Below are 21,817 nucleotides of genomic sequence, written 5' to 3' on the forward strand. Positions count from 1 at the left end.
CTCAGCAGTTATTAGGTAAGATGACATCTTTCTGTAGTTCATTATTCTAACAAGCAAAAAGTATTAAAGTGATGTTTACGTTGTGTATTTCAGACAGTGAGATGCAGAAACTGCAGGCCACAGGAGAAATGTAGTTTTCTGTAGTTTTCTGTAGTATACACTGGGATGTCATGCTTGGAGAAAACTCTCCTGAGTTTCTCTGATACACCGGCTACATAGGGGATGACAATGTTGTTGCGTCTGTCCTTCTTATCCTCCCTCGCTGGTGTCTGATCTTCTTTTCTGTGCCTCCTTGCTGACTTTAAGAACGCCCATTTAGGATAGCCGCACGTTTTGAGTGCTTCCTTTACATGTGTGTGTTCCTTCTTTTTTCCTTCAGGCTTAGAGGGAGCACGACATCCCAGTGTATTTCAGACCCAGCAACACGCTCAGACAAAAACTGGTTCACCCGAAAGACAAAACGCCAAAACACAAACTTAACAATGTGGTGTATGCTGTACAGTGCAGCGAGGAATGCCCAGACCCCTACATTGGAGAGACCAAACAGCCACTTCACAAGTGCATGGCACAACACAGAAGAGCCACCTCCACAGGACAAGACTCAGCAGTTCATCTGCATCTTAAGGATAAAGGACACTCTTTCAAGGATGCCAATGTTCACATTTTGGACAGAGAGGACAGATGGTTTGAAAGAGGAGTGAAAGAAGACATCTATGTCCACTGTGAGCGACCATCTTTGAACAGAGGCGGGGTTTACGACACCAACTCTCTGCCATCTATAATCCAGTTTTGAGTTCCCTTCCCAGACGCCTTAACGCCCACTCACATCCTGGGCCATCTGACCTCAGGAATTCACATGATAAGGTGGGGCCAGGTTTCACAATGAACACACCCAAAACTCTGGCTGATTGGGACCCACACCCAGTTTCACACCTTGGCTCAGGCGATTAGAGGATCATCAGGGGGTCCTTTTGTCCCTCTGTGGGGGGATACCCCCACTAGGTTTATATCTGGGACTCTCCACCATTTGACCTTAGAACTGAAGAAGCTTCTCGGATGGAGGTGAAACGTCTTCAAGCAACTTAAAGAAGTCCAGACGCTTTTCTTTGCAAGCTCCTTTGACTACGATGACCTGGATGACTGAGAACTTCTCAGACACGTGAGCTTGAGTAGAAATACGGTTGCTGATCGGGTTTGTGAGATGACCACTGATTTAAGAACACAGGTGTGTGAAAGAAGCAAATACTTTATAGCATACTGTCTTGGTGGATAAAAGTACAGACATGATGGACATTACACAGCTGGCCATCTTCATCCGTGAAGTGAACTCCAATATGCCCGTTTCAGAGGAAATATTGGACATTAAATCGATGCACGGTACAACGACAGGAAAAGACATGTTTGAAAACTTATGACGGTTATTAGAAGTTATTCTTTATTCTAAGTGTATTTATTCTGAAACAATATTCCTGTCTGTTTTTATTCATATTTATGTTCAAAAAACATTGTTTTAGTGTTTTCAATAAATGCTTACCCTGTTTGGCACCTCTGATCTACAGCAGCTGCATCCTTCACAGCCTTTGTGATACTGACTCTCCCTGGTGACCAGAAACAAGAGTCCTTCACCAGTCCTGTAAACCAATTGCAAATAATTTTGGATCCACCTCCACCAGAAAATCAACAACTGCAAATCATAGCATACTGGGGGGAAAGCAAAAAGAAGTCAACTAGTACTGCATTGCCAGTGGCACATATTCAGACTTCAGTGGCAAAAGCATCATTTTCCATTTTAATTCATCAACTAATACAACATGCATGTGTTTAGACAGATTTGAAAGAAACAACAAGGCATGTTTAGTCCAGCAGGAAGCTGAAAGGGCATTACAGTTTTCAAAGACCTGACACGGTGCTTTGACAACTTGGCAATCATGTCAAATATTTGTCACTATAAGAATTTCCCCCTACATTACACAAGATAAGATAAGACTTTATTAATCTCTCGGGGGGTTCCTCTGCGAAATTCAGTAAAGATTGATGCCAAACAGGGACTTGAACCCTGGACCCTTAGATTAAAAGTCTGATGCTCTAGTGACTGAGCTATCCAGGCTCTAATTGCTTATTAATGTAATAGTCTGACTCTGCAATGTATAAGCAGCCATAGTCAGCAAAGTTATAATGAAAGTAACAAACAACTCATGTTTTGATGAAACTGCAAACCCTCCTGGTCATAATCACATAAGCTGTACATGCAGGAAGCAAAGGCTGATAAAGGAGCAGGCACAACATTCAGACAAATCCAAGACATAATGAAATGAACCACAATAACAGTGTATGCATAAATCAGGTGTCAGTGAACACGTAACGATCACAGCTCTTTAGAACCACAGCCAATTTTTCCCCAAATAAATGTGTAGATTTTAGCTAAATATAATTATAGAATCAACACCATGGACATTTCAGATTTCACACAGGTGGTTGGTTGTTACACTCTGGAAATGTGAGTGTTATGGACCCTCTGTGTGTGCGTGGGGTTAAAATGATGCCACCTTAAAATGAAACTGAGAATAATTAACACGAAAATGTTGTATCGAAAGGGAAAAAATGAAACTGAAAAAAAGGTGAATTGAAACCGTAAAATGTGCGAATAAATATTTTTTCTATTATTAACTAAGTTTTGAAACCTACATCTTTGTGTTTTTTTTGCTTACATCTTTTTTTTCCAATTTCAGTTTGCTGGCAATGTTGCTGTACGAATGAGTATTACGGCCACATTAAGAGAAACTATTATAGATAAGATTGAAAATAAAGTTTCAATTTTGAGATTAAAATCGTAATTCAATTGAGAAAAAAGTCCAGATGTGGAGATTACAGTTGTTTCAAGACAAACTGCAACAGTTGCTGTACCCTCTGAGTTAATGTAATTGTGCTTCAGGATCCGTTTAGTCTCCATGCAGGAAATGATTTCTCTTTCACAAACACAGTGTGGTGATCAGCAATAGGTGAAAAGATGGTGTGGAAAGCTGCATCTCATCAAATGGAAAAACACACCAAATGAAATCGAGGGTTACAGCATGAGGAAGGAAGTAATGAAGTACAAATACTTTGTTACTGTAATGATGTCACCGTTCACTGAGGACTCACGCGCAGGACTCTTCACTTTGAGGAGAAATAGTTTATTACAGCAGGTATGTGTACAGACAGTGCAGGGAATTGTGCTATATACAAGTGTGACGGGGTCCAGGCTCCAGGAAATCCAAGGTGGGGAGGACAGGGAAACGCTTCTCTTCACTCACTCACTGCTCGCTATAGCCACTCTCCAATCATTCAAACGAAGGATCTGCTCCGGGAAAACAGGGCCACGTCCAGAGGAACTAAACACAGAGTGTACACATTAGAATGAAGGCACGAAGGCAGCAGAAATAGCAAGAGTCTAATGCTAAGAGACCTTTAGGAGACCTTCATCCTTTAGGTTTAACACCTTTAAGGGGAGTTATTATTTTGTCACTGCGAGCCTCAAATCAAACTGCTTTGAGATTAAACAGTAACACATGGAATTCATTCCTGTTGGTGTATTAATCACCAGCAAATCACAGAAAAAGAAATAAAAGTGGCAAAACTATGTGTCATAGTCAGGGCTTCAAGTGTTTCCTTTTTCTTGCTTTTGGCCCAACGACTGATTGTAAAGCTCACATGTAAGTCTTCATGTTTTTAAATCAGATATTGGTTCTGTACATGTGACATTATGTTTTTTCATATCCTGAAACGTGCTGCTAAACAAACTGAGGCAGACTAACTGTGCTATTTAAAGGTTGCAGGTTAGTGCAGGATAAACACACTGTAAACCCGAATGTTCAAAGTAAATTAAATAGATTAAGTAGTGTATACTCAAAGTCTTTAAAAAGTTCTGTTAACTTAAATATGTCAAGTTCGTGTAACATGTTCTTCTTTTTGAGTAGATGAAACTAATAATTTTTGATTGAAATGAACTATTTCTATATTAAGTAAGCATCACTTAAGATCATAACTTAAGCAAACGTAACACAGTTAAGTTAGGACATATAAGAATGGTAAAGTCCTGTTATTTTTGTTGTTTCAAGTAGGTAGGATTTAATAATAACTTAATTTATGTAGCACATGCTAAAATACAATAAAATCTCAAAGTGTTTCACCAAATAAGTAAAATCAAATTGTCTTAAACGCATTAGTAGAAGACAAAATGTATTTATTTTAATATTCATTGTCTTATCAATGTATTTTTTTTAAAGTGTTGAGCAGCTGCAGGAATCAATTTTTATTCCGAGTTAATAGCTGATTCACCCTCCGAAGCGAAAGGCGGCGCTAATGAGCATTATACACTGATCGTTTTCCGCTATACGAAACACAGAAAAGTAAAGGTATATGGGCGGGAAACGGCACCAAAGAGGCAACACGGACGACTGGAGAAAGTTGGACCTAATGGCAGCAACTAGCATCACTGGACTTACAGTAAGTTTTCAATGTTGATATTAGTTTATTGTTAAAATACGAATATTTAGTTGTATTTTGGGTGCGTGTCGAAAAGAATAGCAGAAATGTCAGGTCCGTGTTTTTTATGTGCTTTGCTGCTCTCAAAGAAGAAGAAACTTTGCGCTTGCAGAGCTAGCATTAAGTTGTTGTAATGAGGGTCGCAGACTGTTTAAAAAGTTAGATAGTACTTGTTCTAGAGGTGGCGCCCGGTCGCCTAGTATGAAACAAAGTGTTTTAATCTCTCTAAATTTTGAAACCCCCTCTCATGACTCAGAATAGTTGGGTCCAAACAAGCCCGTGTTCCCTGCAGTTACACAGCGGAGATACCTGTCTGCAGTGAGAGTGCTTTCAAGCCGTTTTCTTGTTAGAAATGCTATTTTTAAACTATATGTGCGAATAAGTGGTGTGGGTGTATTAGGCGTTTGAGCGATGGTCTCCATAGGTGTTTTTTATATATATTACATATAACATTGTAATATTTGCTTGATGGCTTTAGTATCTTGACTAGAGATGCATTCACACTTTGGGGATTAAATGAAAAGATCATTAACAGAGAAAAATTATGAATGGAAGTATTTATAATTTGTCACCATTTGGATGCTTTTTAATTGTTCATCAGTTTATGCCTTTGGATCTCTCTATTCCAGCTTCAAGAATTAAGACAGAGTCAAGGAAGAGAACTGGGGATGTGATAAAGACACCAGGTAATTCATTTTGTTTGTGAATTCTTCTACCAATCACCTCTCTCGCTCTCTCTCGAGTTGTCTTAAAATATGTTAAACTAACTACTAAACCAACTTTACTTATGCTATTTTCCACCTATAGATTCTTATATAAAACAAACTTTTTGAGGAAAACAGGTTGCCATTTTAAAGCAGTGTTAGCTATAGTCCATGACCATGTCTTTGTGAGATAATAGTAATTCACTTATTGTTATTATTTATCACTTATTAATATAACTTAACTGTTATATTAAGTTGTAAGTATAAGGAGTTTCCACATTTCCCCTGCGCAGACAAACCATAGTGATGTCCTGCCCACCAGTGAAGGAGCTCTTGAACCTCTGGCCTGCTCTAAAAATGGAGTCTGGGGTAATATGGATCAGCTCTCCTTAAAATGAAAATTGTAATTCTTACCATGTTGCAGCTTTTTGCTGCTTTATAAAGGTGTGCGAGATTCTTCAAATTGAACTGTATTGTCCTTCTGCTGTAGTTGATGAGAGTTTCAGCAGATTACAAATCAGAACCTGCCCAATACATTCTACGCTGAACTTGACCGCCATCTTTCTCGACTGATGACCTTATTCAGACAGAAGGCATCAAAAACTGGGAAGACAGCAGATGCCCTGGCTGAAATTCTAAGAATTCACGATGAACAGGTAATAATAGATTGTTACACATTTCATAGGTTGAACCAGTGGAACATTGGACAGGTTCAATGATTTAAATGAGCTTTTTGAATTTTGCTATTAGTCCACTTTGTGTTTGCTATTTGTCTGACTGTATTAAAGATGTGAACAGGTTATTTGTGGACAGATGTTCTATGATTTGACTGTTGTTGTTCAGTAAACTCACCATATATAAAAATTCTGTTTTTATTCTGGCAATAGGAAATCCATGATATCCACACCAAGCACACTACCGTTCTCCACGCCCTTCCTGTCTATCTGCGTGAGGATGTGTCTCTGGATTTTCAGAACCTGCACTGTGAGTGTCCTTAAGTATCTAACAGATACTACTGTGTATATAAACAGTGCATCAAATTACAAACATGTATTTTGATGCACTGTTTGGACTTACCTTTGTTAGTCTACCCATATGGTTTCCTTGTGTGGTCTTTTCTGTCTCCTCACTACGAATGAACTGAATTGGTGTTTTGTTGAAAGTGATAAAGTGTTTAGTAAAACATTTTCCTGTGTATTTCCTTTAGCTTAGTTTCAGTCTATCTCACACCACTTGATTCTCTGGTGAATTAGCTGATTTATGTTGCAGAACATGGATCTTCTGTTTTTCACCTCTTACAGTGAGACCCAGGTCTCCCTTGTAAAAGAGGTATTGGATCTCAACGGGAGTTGGTAAAATGAGAAATTATATGTCGTCTGTTATATTTCTTGGGTTAGATTGTGATTAGTATCTCTTTTTTATTCATTCAGGACGAATCTGATGAGTTTGGAACTTGATGGTGTTGAAGTGGCCCTCTTCACTGTCATCAGTGACCATGACATGACAAGTCCAGTTCACTACCAACCTGTGAAAATCTCTGTCGTCATTGAAAGTGATGCCGTGTTCAGTCTCCCCAGATTTGGTGAAGCCTTCTGGTAATGTTTGGACTGATCTATTGCACTTCACCTCAGCTACCCCAGAGTTTGTTCTCATTAACATAATGCAAAGCAACACTAATGTTTTGTATGTTTAATGTTTTTCGTAATAATATTTCTAAAACATTGTGGGCTGCGCAAGATGACCTACATTTCACTGTTTTGATACTGGTTAATGGTAAAACAAATAGCATTGTAATTCACTCAAATTGCTGCCCTGTGTGCCTTATTCAGATATTTAGCCAGAGAGCCAAAAGCACATTTTGATATTATTTATTATTATTTGGCATTATTTTTTATTACTCTGACAGTTTTCCTGACTAAACAATTTTGGTCTACTTATTTTAATTTATAAATGTTTTTGTTAATTATTTTTAATTTATTTAATTTTTTAAAGAAAATGTATTTAATTTCAACATAATTAAAGAGAATTAAAGCTAAAAGGGAGCAGGCAAGATACTGTTCAATGACAGATGTTTATGACTTTTGCATATTAAGTTACCGATACTCAGTGTAATTGAGGCAATCAATTGCCTCAAAAATTTTAAGTTTTGGGTCACATGTTTTTAAGTATCAAGTAGTCAACATATTTGACTAACGTGTACTTAAAATAATGACACAACACAAACTAATAAACATTTGAGTTTTGTTAACATAAAAATGTTGTGGTTGTGTACTCGTTTTTATAAGTTCTGTGAACTTATTCCTTTGAATTTAATAAACTTGAAATTTAAGTCATATTAACTGCAAATTTGAGTTGACCGTTCTCAAAAGATACAAGTACCATGTAATCCAAACTTTTATGTTCTGGAAAAATTTGACTTTTGAGTTGATCACTCAAAAAAAGTGAGGCAATCGATTGCCTCAATTTTTTTGAGTTCTGGTAACTTATTCGGGTTTAAAGTGCAGGTTAGTTTGCTGCACTGTGAATGGATTTAAGTGCAGAACAGTGTGTGACTGCTGCACAGTGGCTGTGGTTTCATGCTCAGTTTGATTACATCAAGTGTAGCAGAGATGAATTTGAAGTTAAGATTCACTGAATTTCACCTTCATACCAGCTGAATAGTGTCTAATAAAAAGAGCATAAACAGTTTACTGTCAGTGTAGAGGATGGAAATCAGTTCAACTAATGAAACATCTGCTGACATCTGGGTTGAATTCACTTGTGTAAATCCACAAAGAGCAGCAGGTCAAGCTGATCACAGCCTGTACATTCGAAAATCTACTGGAGCTCTCAGCAGTAATTATACGGAGTCGTGAATGTTTTCCCCACACTGAGCCGTTGCAACTGATTTTAGGGTTCTCCACCTGCTGAATCCACTTTAACCCCTGACTGCCCATTTTACTGTTAGAGACAAAGTCCCTTCTACAATGTAGGCAACAAAAAATAGAGCCCTTTTTCCTAGTGAAGTCCAGAAACTCACCTCAGACATGTTGTTCTTTTCCTCACTCCACTGCAATCCTGGAGAAACGCCCCTCTCTGTAGCTTTGCTTCAGCATTTAATAGTGAGTGAGTCCTGCTCCCGTGTCATTCCCTCCATGTCTCGCATCGACCTTCATGATCCCTGCTATAAATCAAGTTTTCATTTCAAATCAAACAAACATGTACTGAGTCAGCTTTTGGCTCCAACCTCTTTACACCGCTGCTCGCCTTGACAGCAAAAGGTCCTGGACCACGTTTACACGTCTTCATAAGTTAACAGATGTGATTATTTTCACATACGGCCCTTAAAGGCTTCTGTTAAAACGTTCCACAAAACTTGGTTAATCAATGTGTGATGTTAAACTGAACCATCAGCTGATGGAAATGTTTATTATTAAACTCCTCGCCTTCATCTGTTTGAAGTTTAACAGGTACAACGTCCTTCACTCAGAACATCCTGAAAAGCAGATGCAACAGATGCTGCTGCCTTGGTTTGAAGACACCTGCATGCATACTTGGAAAATCCATCTGTACATGTCAGTAAGTGTCTCACATTATCATTATCTGCACAATATTCACCCATATCAGCCAAATCAGCCTCAAACTGTTTGTCAGTTCCACTAATCAAAACTCTGTTTCTGGGGAAAAGTCTTCTTGCTGGTTAATAACAAAGAAATAAACTGTTGGTAGATCCACTTTTTACAACGAGTCATCCATCAATAAAAATCTAACTCAGTTCCAAAACAACAAATTCAACATTCATATAAAAAATCCAACCCTGCAGGGATCAAACATCTGATCAAACACCAGGGTTGGACACAGACTTTCTAATCTGACATCACAAAGTTATTCTGAAGCTGTAATCTAATTAAAAACTCCCCAAAAACTACTAAGAGAAAACCCTTAAAAGGTTCAGTGATAGAAGAAAAATCCTTTACATGTAAAATCAACAGAGGTTCCTGATAAACAGACTAATAAATGAAGAATAACTGAACAGTTTCTGTGTCATGAGTAAAATTTTCAGTGAGTATGAATCATCTCCAGGAAGTAAAAAGGGTTGGAGCTCAGCATCAGTCAGAAGAGGAAGATGAGGTGATGAAGAAGAGAGCGTTCAGTGGAAAAAGGCCAGTGAGTTCATGTAAATGCTGCTTCTGCTGTAAGACAGACGTAAAAATGCATAAATGCTCCATGATTCTCATTTCTATCCATCGTCTTGAACACTGACTATAATGTGTTCACTTCATTATTGTGTGATTTGGTTTCTTCACGTGTCTCCTTCAGTGCAAATAAAGGACTGTTAGAGTGTGTGCTGTGTGTTTTGTCTGAAGCATGACAATCCTTTCCAACAAGTATTTCCAGCTGTTTGTCTCCACTCTGCACTTTAGTCTTTCTTCCTGTCATGTCTGTGTTTGTCCACCAGGTGTCTCCCTCAGCTCATTTTCTCCAAATCAGAAGCTTCAGATTTGTGGAGACGCTCTGCCTGCCAGACACAGCTCAGGGCAAGAAACATGTCTATCCTCCACAATATACAGACCTGTGTTATTTAGTTCAACAGTCCCGAACCTTTTTGTGTGTCACCGACCGGCTATTAAGGTGTTGTTGATAAATACAACAAAATAAAACCAGTATCGGTACAAAAAAAATGTTTTCTTCTCTTGCTGCCTGGTCTGTCTGGGGCCCGGGGGTTGGGGAACACTGATTTGGTTTTTTATATTTAAATGTATAAATAAGTGAGTGTGATCAAGCTTTTCATCTCAAAAAGACATTAAATGTCATCACTGTAGATACAATAATAATAATAATAATAATAATGATAATATAATATCAAAAACCTCAAGGATTAATTTTTTGTTTCATTTTAAAAGTTCAAACCTCAAAGACATTAAGTTTACAGTCATATATGATCAAGAAAATCAACAATCTTCACATTTCAGAAACTGGAAGCAGCTTTAAATGTGACTAAAATAATGATAAAACAATCAATTCTCTAATCATTGACTAACTGATGAATCACTGCAGCTCCAATATATTGTTGCATTTGACAACCCACTACAGCAACTACAGAATAAAACCACTAACCAGACTGATGACAGATTTCAAACATGCTGAATATGAAGAGTAGTATCATTTAAACTCACATGATTATCAGCCATAAGAACAAATTCAGATTTATATTGATGTAAGGTATATAAATGTAAGTACAGTTTGAATCAGTGCAATATTATTTTCACACATCAATGGACCACTGAACTTCTCAGCTTCTAAAATGTAAAGCCTCATTTAGAAACTACACAAGTACATATAATGGTCAGGGATCAACATGAACCTGTTTTCTCTATTTGACTTTAATCAACTCTGCAGTGGATCCAAGTCCAAGATAAAGTCCAGCATAGAGCGGCTGAGTGAATGTGGTCTGGACTCTGTGGAGGAGAGTCATGGTTTCAGAGACGCTGTAGAAAGACAGAATACCTGCTCTGTGATCCAGGTACACTCCTACTCTGGAGGACGGAGGACCTGAGAGGACAGTTTGGGCATTCTTGTGAAGAAATATATAACTGTTTGTGTCACAATATAATGCCCAAGATTTGTCATTGTATCCAAATACACATTCATATAGGCTCCCTGCTCTGCTGATATTCTTGTATGCGACTGCTACATAAACTCCTCCCCCTCTCCACTCCACCTCCCAGTAACAACGTCCAGTCAGACTTTCTCTACTCAGGACCTGAGAATAATCAGTGAATCTGTCTGGATGATCAGAATAAGACTGTTGTTGGTTCATTCTGGTTACTTTTCTGTTCCCCTCAGATAATAACAGATGTGTGTATGCTGTGTTTGGATCCAGTGTGATTTCATGTGAATATTTTAAGAATCCAGCTCTGGTCTTTGGCTCTGGTGGTGACAGTAAAACATCCACTTCAGTGACTGTCAGTGAGATGTTTGTCCATTCCTCTCTCAGAATGTCCTGTAGTTTATCTCTGGTCTCTGACACAGCTGCTGTCACATCCTCAAAGTAGCTCAGAGGACGAATATTGATGCTGGATGAGTGTGTAGACTCACTGAGTGCTGACAGTGAGGGGTAGTTGTGTAGAAACTGGTTGTGATCCTCTGTGTGTGAGAGCTGCTCCAGCTCGCCGTCTTTCCTCTTCAGCTCAGCGATCTCCTGCTCCAGCTTCTCCTGAAGCTCTTTGACTCGACTCACTTCAGTTTCCTGCTGGGATCTGACCTGCTGCTTCACATCAGAGCTTCTTTTCTGGATGAGACGGATCAGCTCAGTGAACATCTTCTCAATGTCCTCCACTGCTTTATCAGCAGAGCCAATGATGGCCTCCACCTCCTGTTGAAGCAGCTTCACATCTTTCTCTCGCTCCTGGATTCTCTGCTGGATGTTTAGTCGTCTCACCTCGAGCTCCTTCTGCTTCTCAGTCCTTTCTGCTGCAGCTGGGACTGTTTCATGGCCTTTATGTTCATCCATCAAGCAGAGATAACAGATACTCTGCTGATCAGTACGACAGAAAATCTTCATCACCTCATCATGACGAGAGCAGATGTTCTCCTGGAGCTTCTTGGAGGGGGCCACCAGCTTATGTTTTTCAAAGGCAGGAGACTCAAAATGAAGCTGAATGTGTTTCTCACAGTAGGAGATCAGACACACCAAACAGGACTTGATGGCTTTCAGCTTCCTCCCAGTGCAGACATCACAGGCCACATCTTCAGGTCCAGCATAGCAGTGATCAGCTGGAGCAGCTTGGAGTCCAGTCTTCTTCAGCTGCTCCACTAAAGCTGCTAACATGGTGTTTTTCTCCAGGACAGGCCTCGGTGTGAAAGTCTTCCTACACTGAGGGCAGCTGTGGATTCCCTTCCTGTCCTCTTCATCCCAGAAACCTTTAATACAGTTCATGCAGTAGCTGTGTCCACAGGCTGTAGCCACCGGATCCTTCAGTAGATCCAAACAGATGGAACAAGAGAAGGTTTCTCGGTCCAGCTGAACTCCTTTCTGTGCCATTTCTCCTCTCAGTGTCAGTGACTGTGTGAGTTTCTCTTCCTTATAACTGAAACTAGTCTGAGCTCTGATCTCAACAACATGTTTCTGCAGTGAATGGAGCCTGTCAGCTCTTATACGTCACCACATGTTGGTTACACCCATCTTCAAAGTGCAGATCTGAAGGGGAGGGAACGAGGAAACACGTGGACAGAGAGGAGGTGCTGTGTTTAAGAGCAGGAAGAAGAGGGAGGGTTATCAGGCTGTGCTTCACTCCAGGAAGAGGAGCAGTTAGAGAGTGAAACTGTGTGTTTAACCCTTTTATTTACTGCTCACCTCAACGTTTAAACTTGTTAACACTTTCTTCTATATAAATAAATGAAAAGTCCAACATGAGTGAACTCTGGACATACATGTCTCATGGTTATAGTCACATGACCAGATTCTAAACTTGTAACTGTCAGAACAACAGAGGCTGCTGCATTAATTAAAGCATATATAAAGCAGTGTTCCTGCAAAAAATAAAATATCTCAAAAAAAATCTTGCATTTTGTTTTGTTTTTGTATTTATAATCACTGCCGCAACAGAAATAACCATGCTTTTTATATAAGAATACAAGTTTTTTCCTCTTTTTCCACCTGTTTGGTGTGTATTATAGACACACACCTGAGTGTACCAAATATAATCTTTCATTATCTCGTTTACAAACCCATCAATCTACATCATGTGTGTCAAACTCGAGGCCTGCGGGCCACATCTGGCCCAACGTACGTTTATATCCGGCCCGCGAGATCATTTCTATATAGATTCAGAGTCGACTGCAGAGGTGCCCATTGTGTCCCAGTCAAACAGTGCTCAGCAGTTATTAGGTAAGATGACGTCTTTCTGTAGTTCATTATTCTAACAAGCAAAAAGTATTAAAGTGATGTTTACGTTGTGTATTTCAGACAGTGAGATGCAGAAACTGCAGGCCACAGGAGAAATGTAGTTTTCTGTAGTTGTTCAGTATCTAGAGGATACGTGTCAAACTCGAGGCCCGTGGGCCACATCCAGCCCAGCATACATTTATATGCCTGCAAGATCCTTTTTATATAGATTCATTCATTCATATTGTTATTCATGGCTCGGCAAAATGAAGTGCTAATGAGACAAAAGCTACAGATTCAATAATTCAGAGTGTCAATCAAGTCCAGTTTCTGTTCTGTGTCAGGGTCTGCGACCCATCTTTTTGACTTGTTTTTATAGTTTTTTCTTCTCTCCCATGATAATGAACATATGTTAAGTTCTGGTGTTGATCATCATTTAGGTTTTAGCTGAGTTTCATCATGGTTTAGATTTTCTTCTACGGCCTTGTGTCTGTTCTTGTTCACAGCATTATGCGGTCTGTCTTTTACTTTCAGTATGTTTGTGTTTAAGTCTCCCTTGTTGGTTCGTCAAGCTTGCTGTGTGTGTGCGTGTTTTAGTGTCACTTTCCCTGTGGTGTCTGCTGTTTCCTCATGTGTTTCCACTTTCCCTAATCTCCTTTGTGTGTATTTAGTCTGTGTGCCTTCTTTCTTTGTCGGATCGTCTGTGTTACCTCCTTCCATGTAGTCACAGTTCTCATACAGAAAGTAGAAGAGCCAGTGTTAGGGTTAACTCTAACGGTAACCCAGATATTGGCAAATGTGAGCTTGAGTAGAAATACGGTTGCTGATCGGGTTTGTGAGATGACCACTGATTTAAGAACACAGTCGTGTGAAAGAAGCAAATACTTTATAGCATACTGTCTTGCTGTGGATAAAAGTACAGACATGATGGACATTACACAGCTGGCCATCTTCATCCGTGAAGTGAACTCCAATATGCCCGTTTCAGAGGAAATATTGGACATTAAATCGATGCACGGTACAACGACAGGAAAAGACATGTTTGAAAACTTATGACGGTTATTAGAAGTTATTCTTTATTCTAAGTGTATTTATTCTGAAACAATATTCCTGTCTGTTTTTATTCATATTTATGTTCAAAAAACATTGTTTTAGTGTTTTCAATAAATGCTTACCCTGTTTGGCACCTCTGATCTACAGCAGCTGCATCCTTCACAGCCTTTGTGATACTGACTCTCCCTGGTGACCAGAAACAAGAGTCCTTCACCAGTCCTATAAACCAATTGCAAATAATTTTGGATCCACCTCCACCAGAAAATCAACAACTGCAAATCATAGCATACTGGGGGGAAAGCAAAAAGAAGTCAACTAGTACTGCATTGCCAGTGGCACATATTCAGACTTCAGTGGCAAAAGCACCATTTTCCATTTTAATTCATCAACTAATACAACATGCATGTGTTTAGACAGATTTGAAAGAAACAACAAGGCATGTTTAGTCCAGCGGGAAGCTGAAAGGGCATTACAGTTTCCAAAGACCTGACACGGTGCTTTGACAACTTGGCAATCATGTCAAATATTTGTCACTATAAGAATTTCTCCCCTACATTACACAAGATAAGATAAGACTTTATTAATCTCTCGGGTGGGTTCCTCTGCGAAATTCAGTAAAGACTGACGCCCAAACAGGGACTTGAACCCTGGAATTAAAAGTCTGATGCTCTAGCGACTGAGCTATCCAGGCTCAATAATTGCTTATTAATGTAATAGTCTGACTCTGCAATGTATAAGCAGCCATAGTCAGCCAAGTCATAATGAAAGCAACAAACAACTCATGTTTTGATGAAACTGCAAACCCTCCTGGTCAATAATCACATAAGCTGTACATGCAGGAAGCAAAGGCTGATAAAGGAGCAGGCACAACATTCAGACAAATCCAAGACATAATGAAATGAACCACAATAACTGTGTATGCATAAATCAGGTGTCAGTGAACACGTAACGATCACAGATCTTTAGAACCACAGCCAATTTTTCCCCAAATAAATGTGTAGATTTTAGCTAAATATATATTATAGAATCAACACCATGGGCATTTCAGATTTCACACAGGTGGTTGGTTGTTACACTCTGGAAATGTGAGTGTTATGGACCCTCTGTGTGTGCGTGGGGTTAAAATGATGCCACCTTAAAATGAAACTGAGAATAATTAACACGAAAATGTTGTATCGAAAGGGGAAAAAATGAAACTGAAAAAAAGGTGAATTGAAACCGTAAATGTGCGAATAAATTTTTTTTCTATTATTAACTAAGTTTTGAAACCTACATCTTTGTGTTTTTTTGCTTACATCTTTTTTTCCCAATTTCAGTTTGCTGGCAATGTTGCTGTACGAATGAGTATTACGGCCACATTAAGAGAAACTATTATAGATAACATTGAAAATAAAGTTTCAATTTTGAAATTAAAATCATAACTCAATTGAGAAAAAAGTCCAAATGTGGAGATTACAGTTGTTTCAAGACAAACTGCAACAGTTGCTGTACCCTCTGAGTTAATGTAATTGTGCTTCAGGATCCGTTTAGTCTCCATGCAGGAAATGATTTCTCTTTCACAAACACAGTGTGGTGATCAGCAATAGGTGAAAAGATGGTGTGGAAAGCTGCATCTCATCAAAAAAACACACCAAATGAAATCGAGGGTTACAGCATGAGGAAGGAAGTAATGAAGTACAAATACTTTGTTACTGTAATGATGTCACCGTTCACTGAGGACTCACACGCAGGACTCTTCACTTTGAGGAGAAATAGTTTATTACAGCAGGTATGTGTACAGACAGTGCAGGGAATTGTGCTATATACAAGTGTGACGGGGTCCAGGCTCCAGGAAATCCAAGGTGGGGAGGACAGGGAAAGCTTCTCTTCGCTCACTCACTGCTCGCTATAGCCACTCTCCAATCATTCAAAACTAAGGATCTGCTCCGGGAAAACAGGGCCACGTCCAGAGGAACTAAACACAGAGTGTACACATTAGAATGAAGGCACAGAAATAGCAAGAGTCTAATGCTAAGAGACCTTTAGGAGACCTTCATTACTTTAGGTTTAACACCTTTAAGGGGGGTTATTATTTTGTCACTGCGAGCCTCAAATCAAACTGCTTTGAGATTAAACAGTAACACATGGAATTCATTCCTGTTGGTGTATTAATCACCAGCAATATCACAGAAAAAGAAATAAAAGTGGCAAAACTATGTGTCATAGTCAGGGCTTCAAGTGTTTCCTTTTTCTTGCTTTTGGCCCAACGACTGATTGTAAAGCTCACATGTAAGTCTTCATGTTTTTAAATCAGATATTGGTTCTGTACATGTGACATTATGTTTTTTCATATCCTGAAACGTGCTGCTAAACAAACTGAGGCAGACTAACTGTGCTATTTAAAGGTTGCAGGTTAGTGCAGGATAAACAGGTTAGTTTGCTGCAGAACAGTGTGTGACTGCTGCACAGTGGCTGTGGTTTCATGCTCAGAGTTTGGTTACATCAAGTGTAGCAGAGATGAATTTGAAGTTAAGATTCACTGAATTTCACCTTCATACCAGCTGAATAGTGTCTAATAAAAGAGCATAAACAGTTTACTGTCAGTGTAGAGGATGGAAATCAGTTCAACTAATGAAACATCTGCTGACATCTGGTTGAATTCACTTGTGTAAATCCACAAAGAGCAGCAGGTCAGCTGATCACAGCCTGTACATTCAGAAAATCTACTGGAGCTCTCAGCAGTAATTATACTGAGTCGTGAATGTTTTCCCCACACTGAGCTGTTGCAACTGATTTTAGGGTTCCTCCACCTGCTGAATCCACTTTAACCCCTGACTGCCCATTTTACTGTTTAGAGGAAAAGTCACCTTCTACAATGTAGGCAACAAAAAATAGAGCCTTTTTCCTAGTGTAAGTCCAGAAACTCACCTCAGACATGTTGTTCTTTTCCTCACTCCACTGCAATCCTGGAGAAACGCCCCTCTCTGTAGCTTTGCTTCAGCATTTAATAGTGAGTGAGTCCTGCTCCCGTGTCATTCCCTCCATGTCTCGCCTCGACCTTCATGATCCCTGCTATAAATCAAGTTTTCATTCAAATCAAACAAACATGTACTGAGTCAGCTTTTGGCTCCAACCTCTTTACACCGGCTGCTCGGCCTTGACAGCACAAGGTCCTGGACCACGTTTACACGTCTTCATAAGTTAACAGATGTGAAGTATTTTCACATACGGCCCTTAAAGCTTCTGTTAAAACGTTCCACAAAACTTGGTTTAATCAATGTGTGATGTTAAACTGAACCATCAGCTGATGGAAATGTTTATTATTAAACTCCTCTCCTTCATCTATTTGAAGTTTAACAGGTACATGTCCTTCACTCAGAACATCCTGAAAAGCAGATGCAACAGATGCTGCTGCCTTGGTTTGAAGACACCTGCATGCATACTTGGAAAATCCATCTGTACATGTCAGTAAGTGTCTCACATTATCATTATCTGCTCAATATTCACCCATATCAGCCAAATCAGCCTCAAACTGTTTGTCAGTTCCACTAATCAAAACTCTGTTTCTGGGGAAAAGTCTTCTTGCTGGTTAATAACAAAGAAATAAACTGTTGGTAGATCCACTTTTTACAACGAATCATCCATCAATAAAAATCTAACTCAGTTCCAAAACAACAAATTCAACATTCATATAAAAAATCCAACCCTGCAGGGATCAAACATCTGATCAAACACCAGGGTTGGACACAGACTTTCTAATCTGACATCACAAAGTTATTCTGAAGCTGTAAATCTAATTAAAAACTCCCCAAAACTACTAAGAGAAAACCCTTAAAAGGTTCAGTGATAGAAGAAAAATCCTTTACATGTAAAATCAACAGAGGTTCCTGATAAACAGACTAATAAATGAAGAATAACTGAACAGTTTCTGTGTCATGAGTAAAATTTCAGTGAGTATGAATCATCTCCAGGAAGTAAAAAGGGTTGGAGCTCAGCATCAGTCAGAAGAGGAAGATGAGGTGATGAAGAAGAGAGTGTTCAGTGGAAAAAGGCCTGTGAGTTCATGTAAATGCTGCTTCTGCTGTAAGACAGACGTAAAAATGCATAAATGCTCCATGATTCTCATTTCTATCCATCATCTTGAACACTGACTATAAATGTGTTCACTTCATTATTGTGTGATTTGGTTTCTTCACGTGTCTCCTTCAGTGCAAATAAAGGACTGTTAGAGTGTGTGCTGTGTGTTTGTCTGAAGCATGACAATCCTTTCCAACAAGTATTTCCAGCTGTTTGTCTCCACTCTGCACTTTAGTCTTTCTTCCTGTCATGTCTGTGTTTGTCCACCAGGTGTCTCCCTCAGCTCGTTTTCTCCAAATCAGAAGCTTCAGATTTGTGGAGACGCTCTGCCTGCCAGACACAGCTCAGGGCAAAGAAACATGTCTATCCTCCACAATATACCGACCTGTGTTATTTAGTTCAACAGTCCCCAACCTTTTTGTGTGTCACCGACCGGCTATTAAGGTGTTGTTGATAAATACAACAAAATAAAACCAGTATCGGTACAAAAAAATGTTTTCTTCTCTTGCTGCCTGGTCTGTCTGGGGCCCGGGGGTTGGGGAACACTGATTTGGTTTTTTATATTTAAATGTATAAATAAGTGAGTGTGATCAAGCTTTTCATCGCAAAAAGACATTAAATGTCATCACTGTAGATACAATAATAATAATAATAATAATAATAATAATAATAATAATAATGATGATGATAATATAATATCAAAAATCTCAAGGATAAATTTTTTTGTTACATTTTAAAAGTTCAAACCTCAAAGACATTAAGTTTACAGTCATATGTGATCAAGAAAATCAACAATCTTCACATTTCAGAAACTGGAACCAGCTTTAAATGTGACTAAAATAATGATAAAACAATCAATTCTCTAATCATTGACTAACTGATGAATCACTGCAGCTCCAATATATTGTTGCATTTGACAACCCACTACAGCAACTACAGAATAAAACCACTAACCAGACTGATGACAGATTTCAAACATGCTGAATATGAAGAGTAGTTTCATGTAAACTCACATGATTATCAGCCATAAGAACAAATTCAGATTTATATTGATGTAAGGTATATAAATGTAAGTACAGTTTGAATCAGTGCAATATTATTTTCACACATCAATGGACCACTGAACTTCTCAGCTTCTAAAATGTAAAGCCTCATTTAGAAACTACACAAGTACATATAATGGTCAGGGATCAACATGAACCTGTCTTCTCTATTTGACTTTAATCAACTCTGCAGTGGATCCATCATCCCAAAGATAAAGTCCAGCATAGAGCGGCTGAGTGAATGTGGTCTGGACTCTGTGGAGGAGAGTCATGGTTTCAGAGACGCTGTAGAAAGACAGAATACCTGCTCTGTGATCCAGGTACACTCCTACTCTGGAGGACCGAGGACCTGAGAGGAGAGTGTGGACTTTGTTGTGCCAAAATTGAAAATTGTTTGTGTTACAGTTTAATGCCCAAGATTTCTCTTTATATCCAAATCCACATTCATAGCCCCCCCCTGCTCTGCTGATATTCTTGTATGCGACTGCTACTAAAACTATTCCCCCTCTCCACTCCACCTCCCAGTAACAACGTCCAGTCAGACTCTCTCTACTCAGGACCTGAGACCATCCAGTGAATCTGTCTGGATGATCAGAATAAGACTGTCGTTGTTCCATTCTTGTTACTTTTCTGTTCCCCTCAGATAATAACAGACGTGTGTATGCTGTGTTTGGATCCAGTGTGATTTCATGTGAATATTTTAAGAATCCAGCTCTGGTCTTTGGCTCTGCTGGTGACAGTAAAACATCCTCTTCAGTGACTGTCAGTGAGATGTTTGTCCATTCCTCTCTCAGAATGTCCTGTAGTTTATCTCTGGTCTCTGACACAGCTGCTGTCACATCCTCAAAGTAGCTCAGAGGACGAATATTGATGCTGGATGAGTGTGTAGACTCACTGAGTGCTGACAGTGAGGGGTAGTTGTGTAGAAACTGGTTGTGATCCTCTGTGTGTGAGAGCTGCTCCAGCTCGCCGTCTTTCCTCTTCAGCTCAGCGATCTCCTGCTCCAGCTTCTCCTGAAGCTCTTTGACTCGACTCACTTCAGTTTCCTGCTGGGATCTGACCTGCTGCTTCACATCAGAGCTTCTTTTCTGGAGGAGACGGATCAGCTCAGTGAACATCTTCTCACTGTCCTCCACTGCTTTATCAGCAGAGCCATTGATGGCCTCCACCTCCTGTTGAAGCAGCTTCACATCTTTCTCTCGCTCCTGGATTCTCTGCTGGATGTTTAGTCGTCTCACCTCGAGCTCCTTCTGCTTCTCAGTCCTTTCTGCTGCAGCTGGGACTGTTTCATGGCCTTTATGTTCATCCATTGTGCAGAGATAACAGATACTCTGCTGATCAGTACGACAGAAAATCTTCATCACCTCATCATGACGAGAGCAGATGTTCTCCTGGAGCTTCTTGGAGGGGGCCACCAGCTTGTGTTTTTCAAAGGCAGGAGACTCCAGATGAAGCTGTATGTGTTTCTCACAGTAGGAGATCAGACACACCACACAGGACTTGATGGCTTTCAGCTTCCTCCCAGTGCAGACATCACAGACCACATCTTCAGGTCCAGCATAGCAGTGATCAGCTGGAGCAGCTTGGAGTCCAGTCTTCTTCAGCTGCTCCACTAAAGCTGCTAACATGGTGTTTTTCTCCAGGACAGGCCTCGGTGTGAAAGTCTTCCTGCACTGAGGGCAGCTGTGGATTCCCTTCCTGTCCTCTTCATCCCAGAAACCTTTAATACAGTTCCTGCAGTAGCTGTGTCCACAGGCTGTAGTCACTGGATCCTTCAGTAGATCCAAACAGATGGAACAAGAGAAGGTTTCTCGGTCCAGCTGAACTCCTTTCTGCGCCATTTCTCCTCTCAGTGTCAGTGACTGTGTGAGTTTCTCTTTCTCTTTCTCTTCCTTCTTTTACGCAGAAGAGGGAGGGACTTTGAACTATTCCAGTAACACAAGAGGTAGTTCAGTCAGTTATGTGATCACAAGTGGTGACAGAGGATAAACCTGGCAGTAACCTCATTTCAAACATTCCCGATCATCAAGATTTCTGCTTTAGGTAATTTAAAAATCAGATGAATGACCTTCCTGAAGTTTTTGTCAAAGTTAAAACTTTAAAAAATTGATCAAACATGGTCACTGAAACCTATCAAAATCTCTCACTATGTTAATATCCAAAAGGGCAAACCCGAATCTTTAAAGGATATTCAGGGAGACTTTGGCACCTTCTGACTTCATCAGGACAGAAAAGTTTAAATGTTTGAGGTTTATTTACAGGTGTCTAACCTGTATAAGTAATGATGCATCCAGGTGCTACAGCACAGAATGCAGAGAGGACTGTCGGGCTGTGCATCAAAAATGTCTTTGAACCAACATGAAATTACTTGAAATAAAAAATTATTGAAATCAAAGTTAGTATTTTAATTCAACATTTTATAGCTGGATTCAGTCATTTTACTTGTTCCTGAGACAGATTTATGTGATCTGATAAGAAAATTTTGTTCAGTTGCCCTGTGGTGCCCCATCCTTTATATATATATATATTTAAAATTAATGATTGGGGCACCTTCCAACATTTGCAGGTTG

At 39.5% G+C, this 21,817-nt stretch overlaps 2 protein-coding genes and 2 long non-coding RNA genes across 4 annotated transcripts; 1 reads left to right on the forward strand and 3 right to left on the reverse strand.

The window, feature by feature from the left end:
• The first annotated feature begins 4,066 nt into the window (after nt 1-4,066).
• On the forward strand, nt 4,067-5,632 carry LOC120718477. The gene is made up of 3 exons (XR_005692503.1): nt 4,067-4,485; nt 5,154-5,210; nt 5,522-5,632. It is a non-coding gene; the product is annotated as an uncharacterized LOC120718477 (long non-coding RNA).
• Nucleotides 5,633-9,567: 3,935 nt separating this feature from the next.
• LOC120718464 (tripartite motif-containing protein 16-like) lies at nt 9,568-12,594 on the reverse strand. The gene has a single exon (XM_040007010.1). The coding sequence runs from the start codon at nt 12,250-12,252 to the stop codon at nt 10,582-10,584; it is 1,671 nt and encodes a 556-aa protein (XP_039862944.1). The 5' UTR covers nt 12,253-12,594; the 3' UTR covers nt 9,568-10,581.
• A 2,860-nt stretch (nt 12,595-15,454) lies between these two features.
• On the reverse strand, nt 15,455-18,852 carry LOC120718476. Its single transcript, XR_005692502.1, has 2 exons — nt 17,056-18,852; nt 15,455-16,102 (listed from the first exon to the last, which is right to left on the reverse strand). It is a non-coding gene; the product is annotated as an uncharacterized LOC120718476 (long non-coding RNA).
• A 44-nt stretch (nt 18,853-18,896) lies between these two features.
• On the reverse strand, nt 18,897-21,799 carry LOC120718462 (tripartite motif-containing protein 16-like). Its single transcript, XM_040007008.1, has one exon. It carries the CDS (start codon nt 21,086-21,088, stop codon nt 19,415-19,417), a length of 1,674 nt encoding a protein of 557 aa, XP_039862942.1. The 5' UTR covers nt 21,089-21,799; the 3' UTR covers nt 18,897-19,414.
• Nucleotides 21,800-21,817: the final 18 nt, after the last annotated feature.

The sequence above is a fragment of the Simochromis diagramma genome, unplaced genomic scaffold, assembly GCF_900408965.1.
Source record: "Simochromis diagramma unplaced genomic scaffold, fSimDia1.1 OVJJ01000141.1, whole genome shotgun sequence".
Lineage (NCBI taxonomy): Eukaryota > Metazoa > Chordata > Actinopteri > Cichliformes > Cichlidae > Simochromis > Simochromis diagramma.

Excerpts from the sequence above, each read along its gene's own strand:
- LOC120718464 (XM_040007010.1), bottom strand. The coding sequence starts at position 12,252 with ATGGCACAGAAAGGAGTTCAGCTGGACCGAGAAACCTTCTCTTGTTCC.
- LOC120718462 (XM_040007008.1), bottom strand. The coding sequence starts at position 21,088 with ATGGCGCAGAAAGGAGTTCAGCTGGACCGAGAAACCTTCTCTTGTTCC.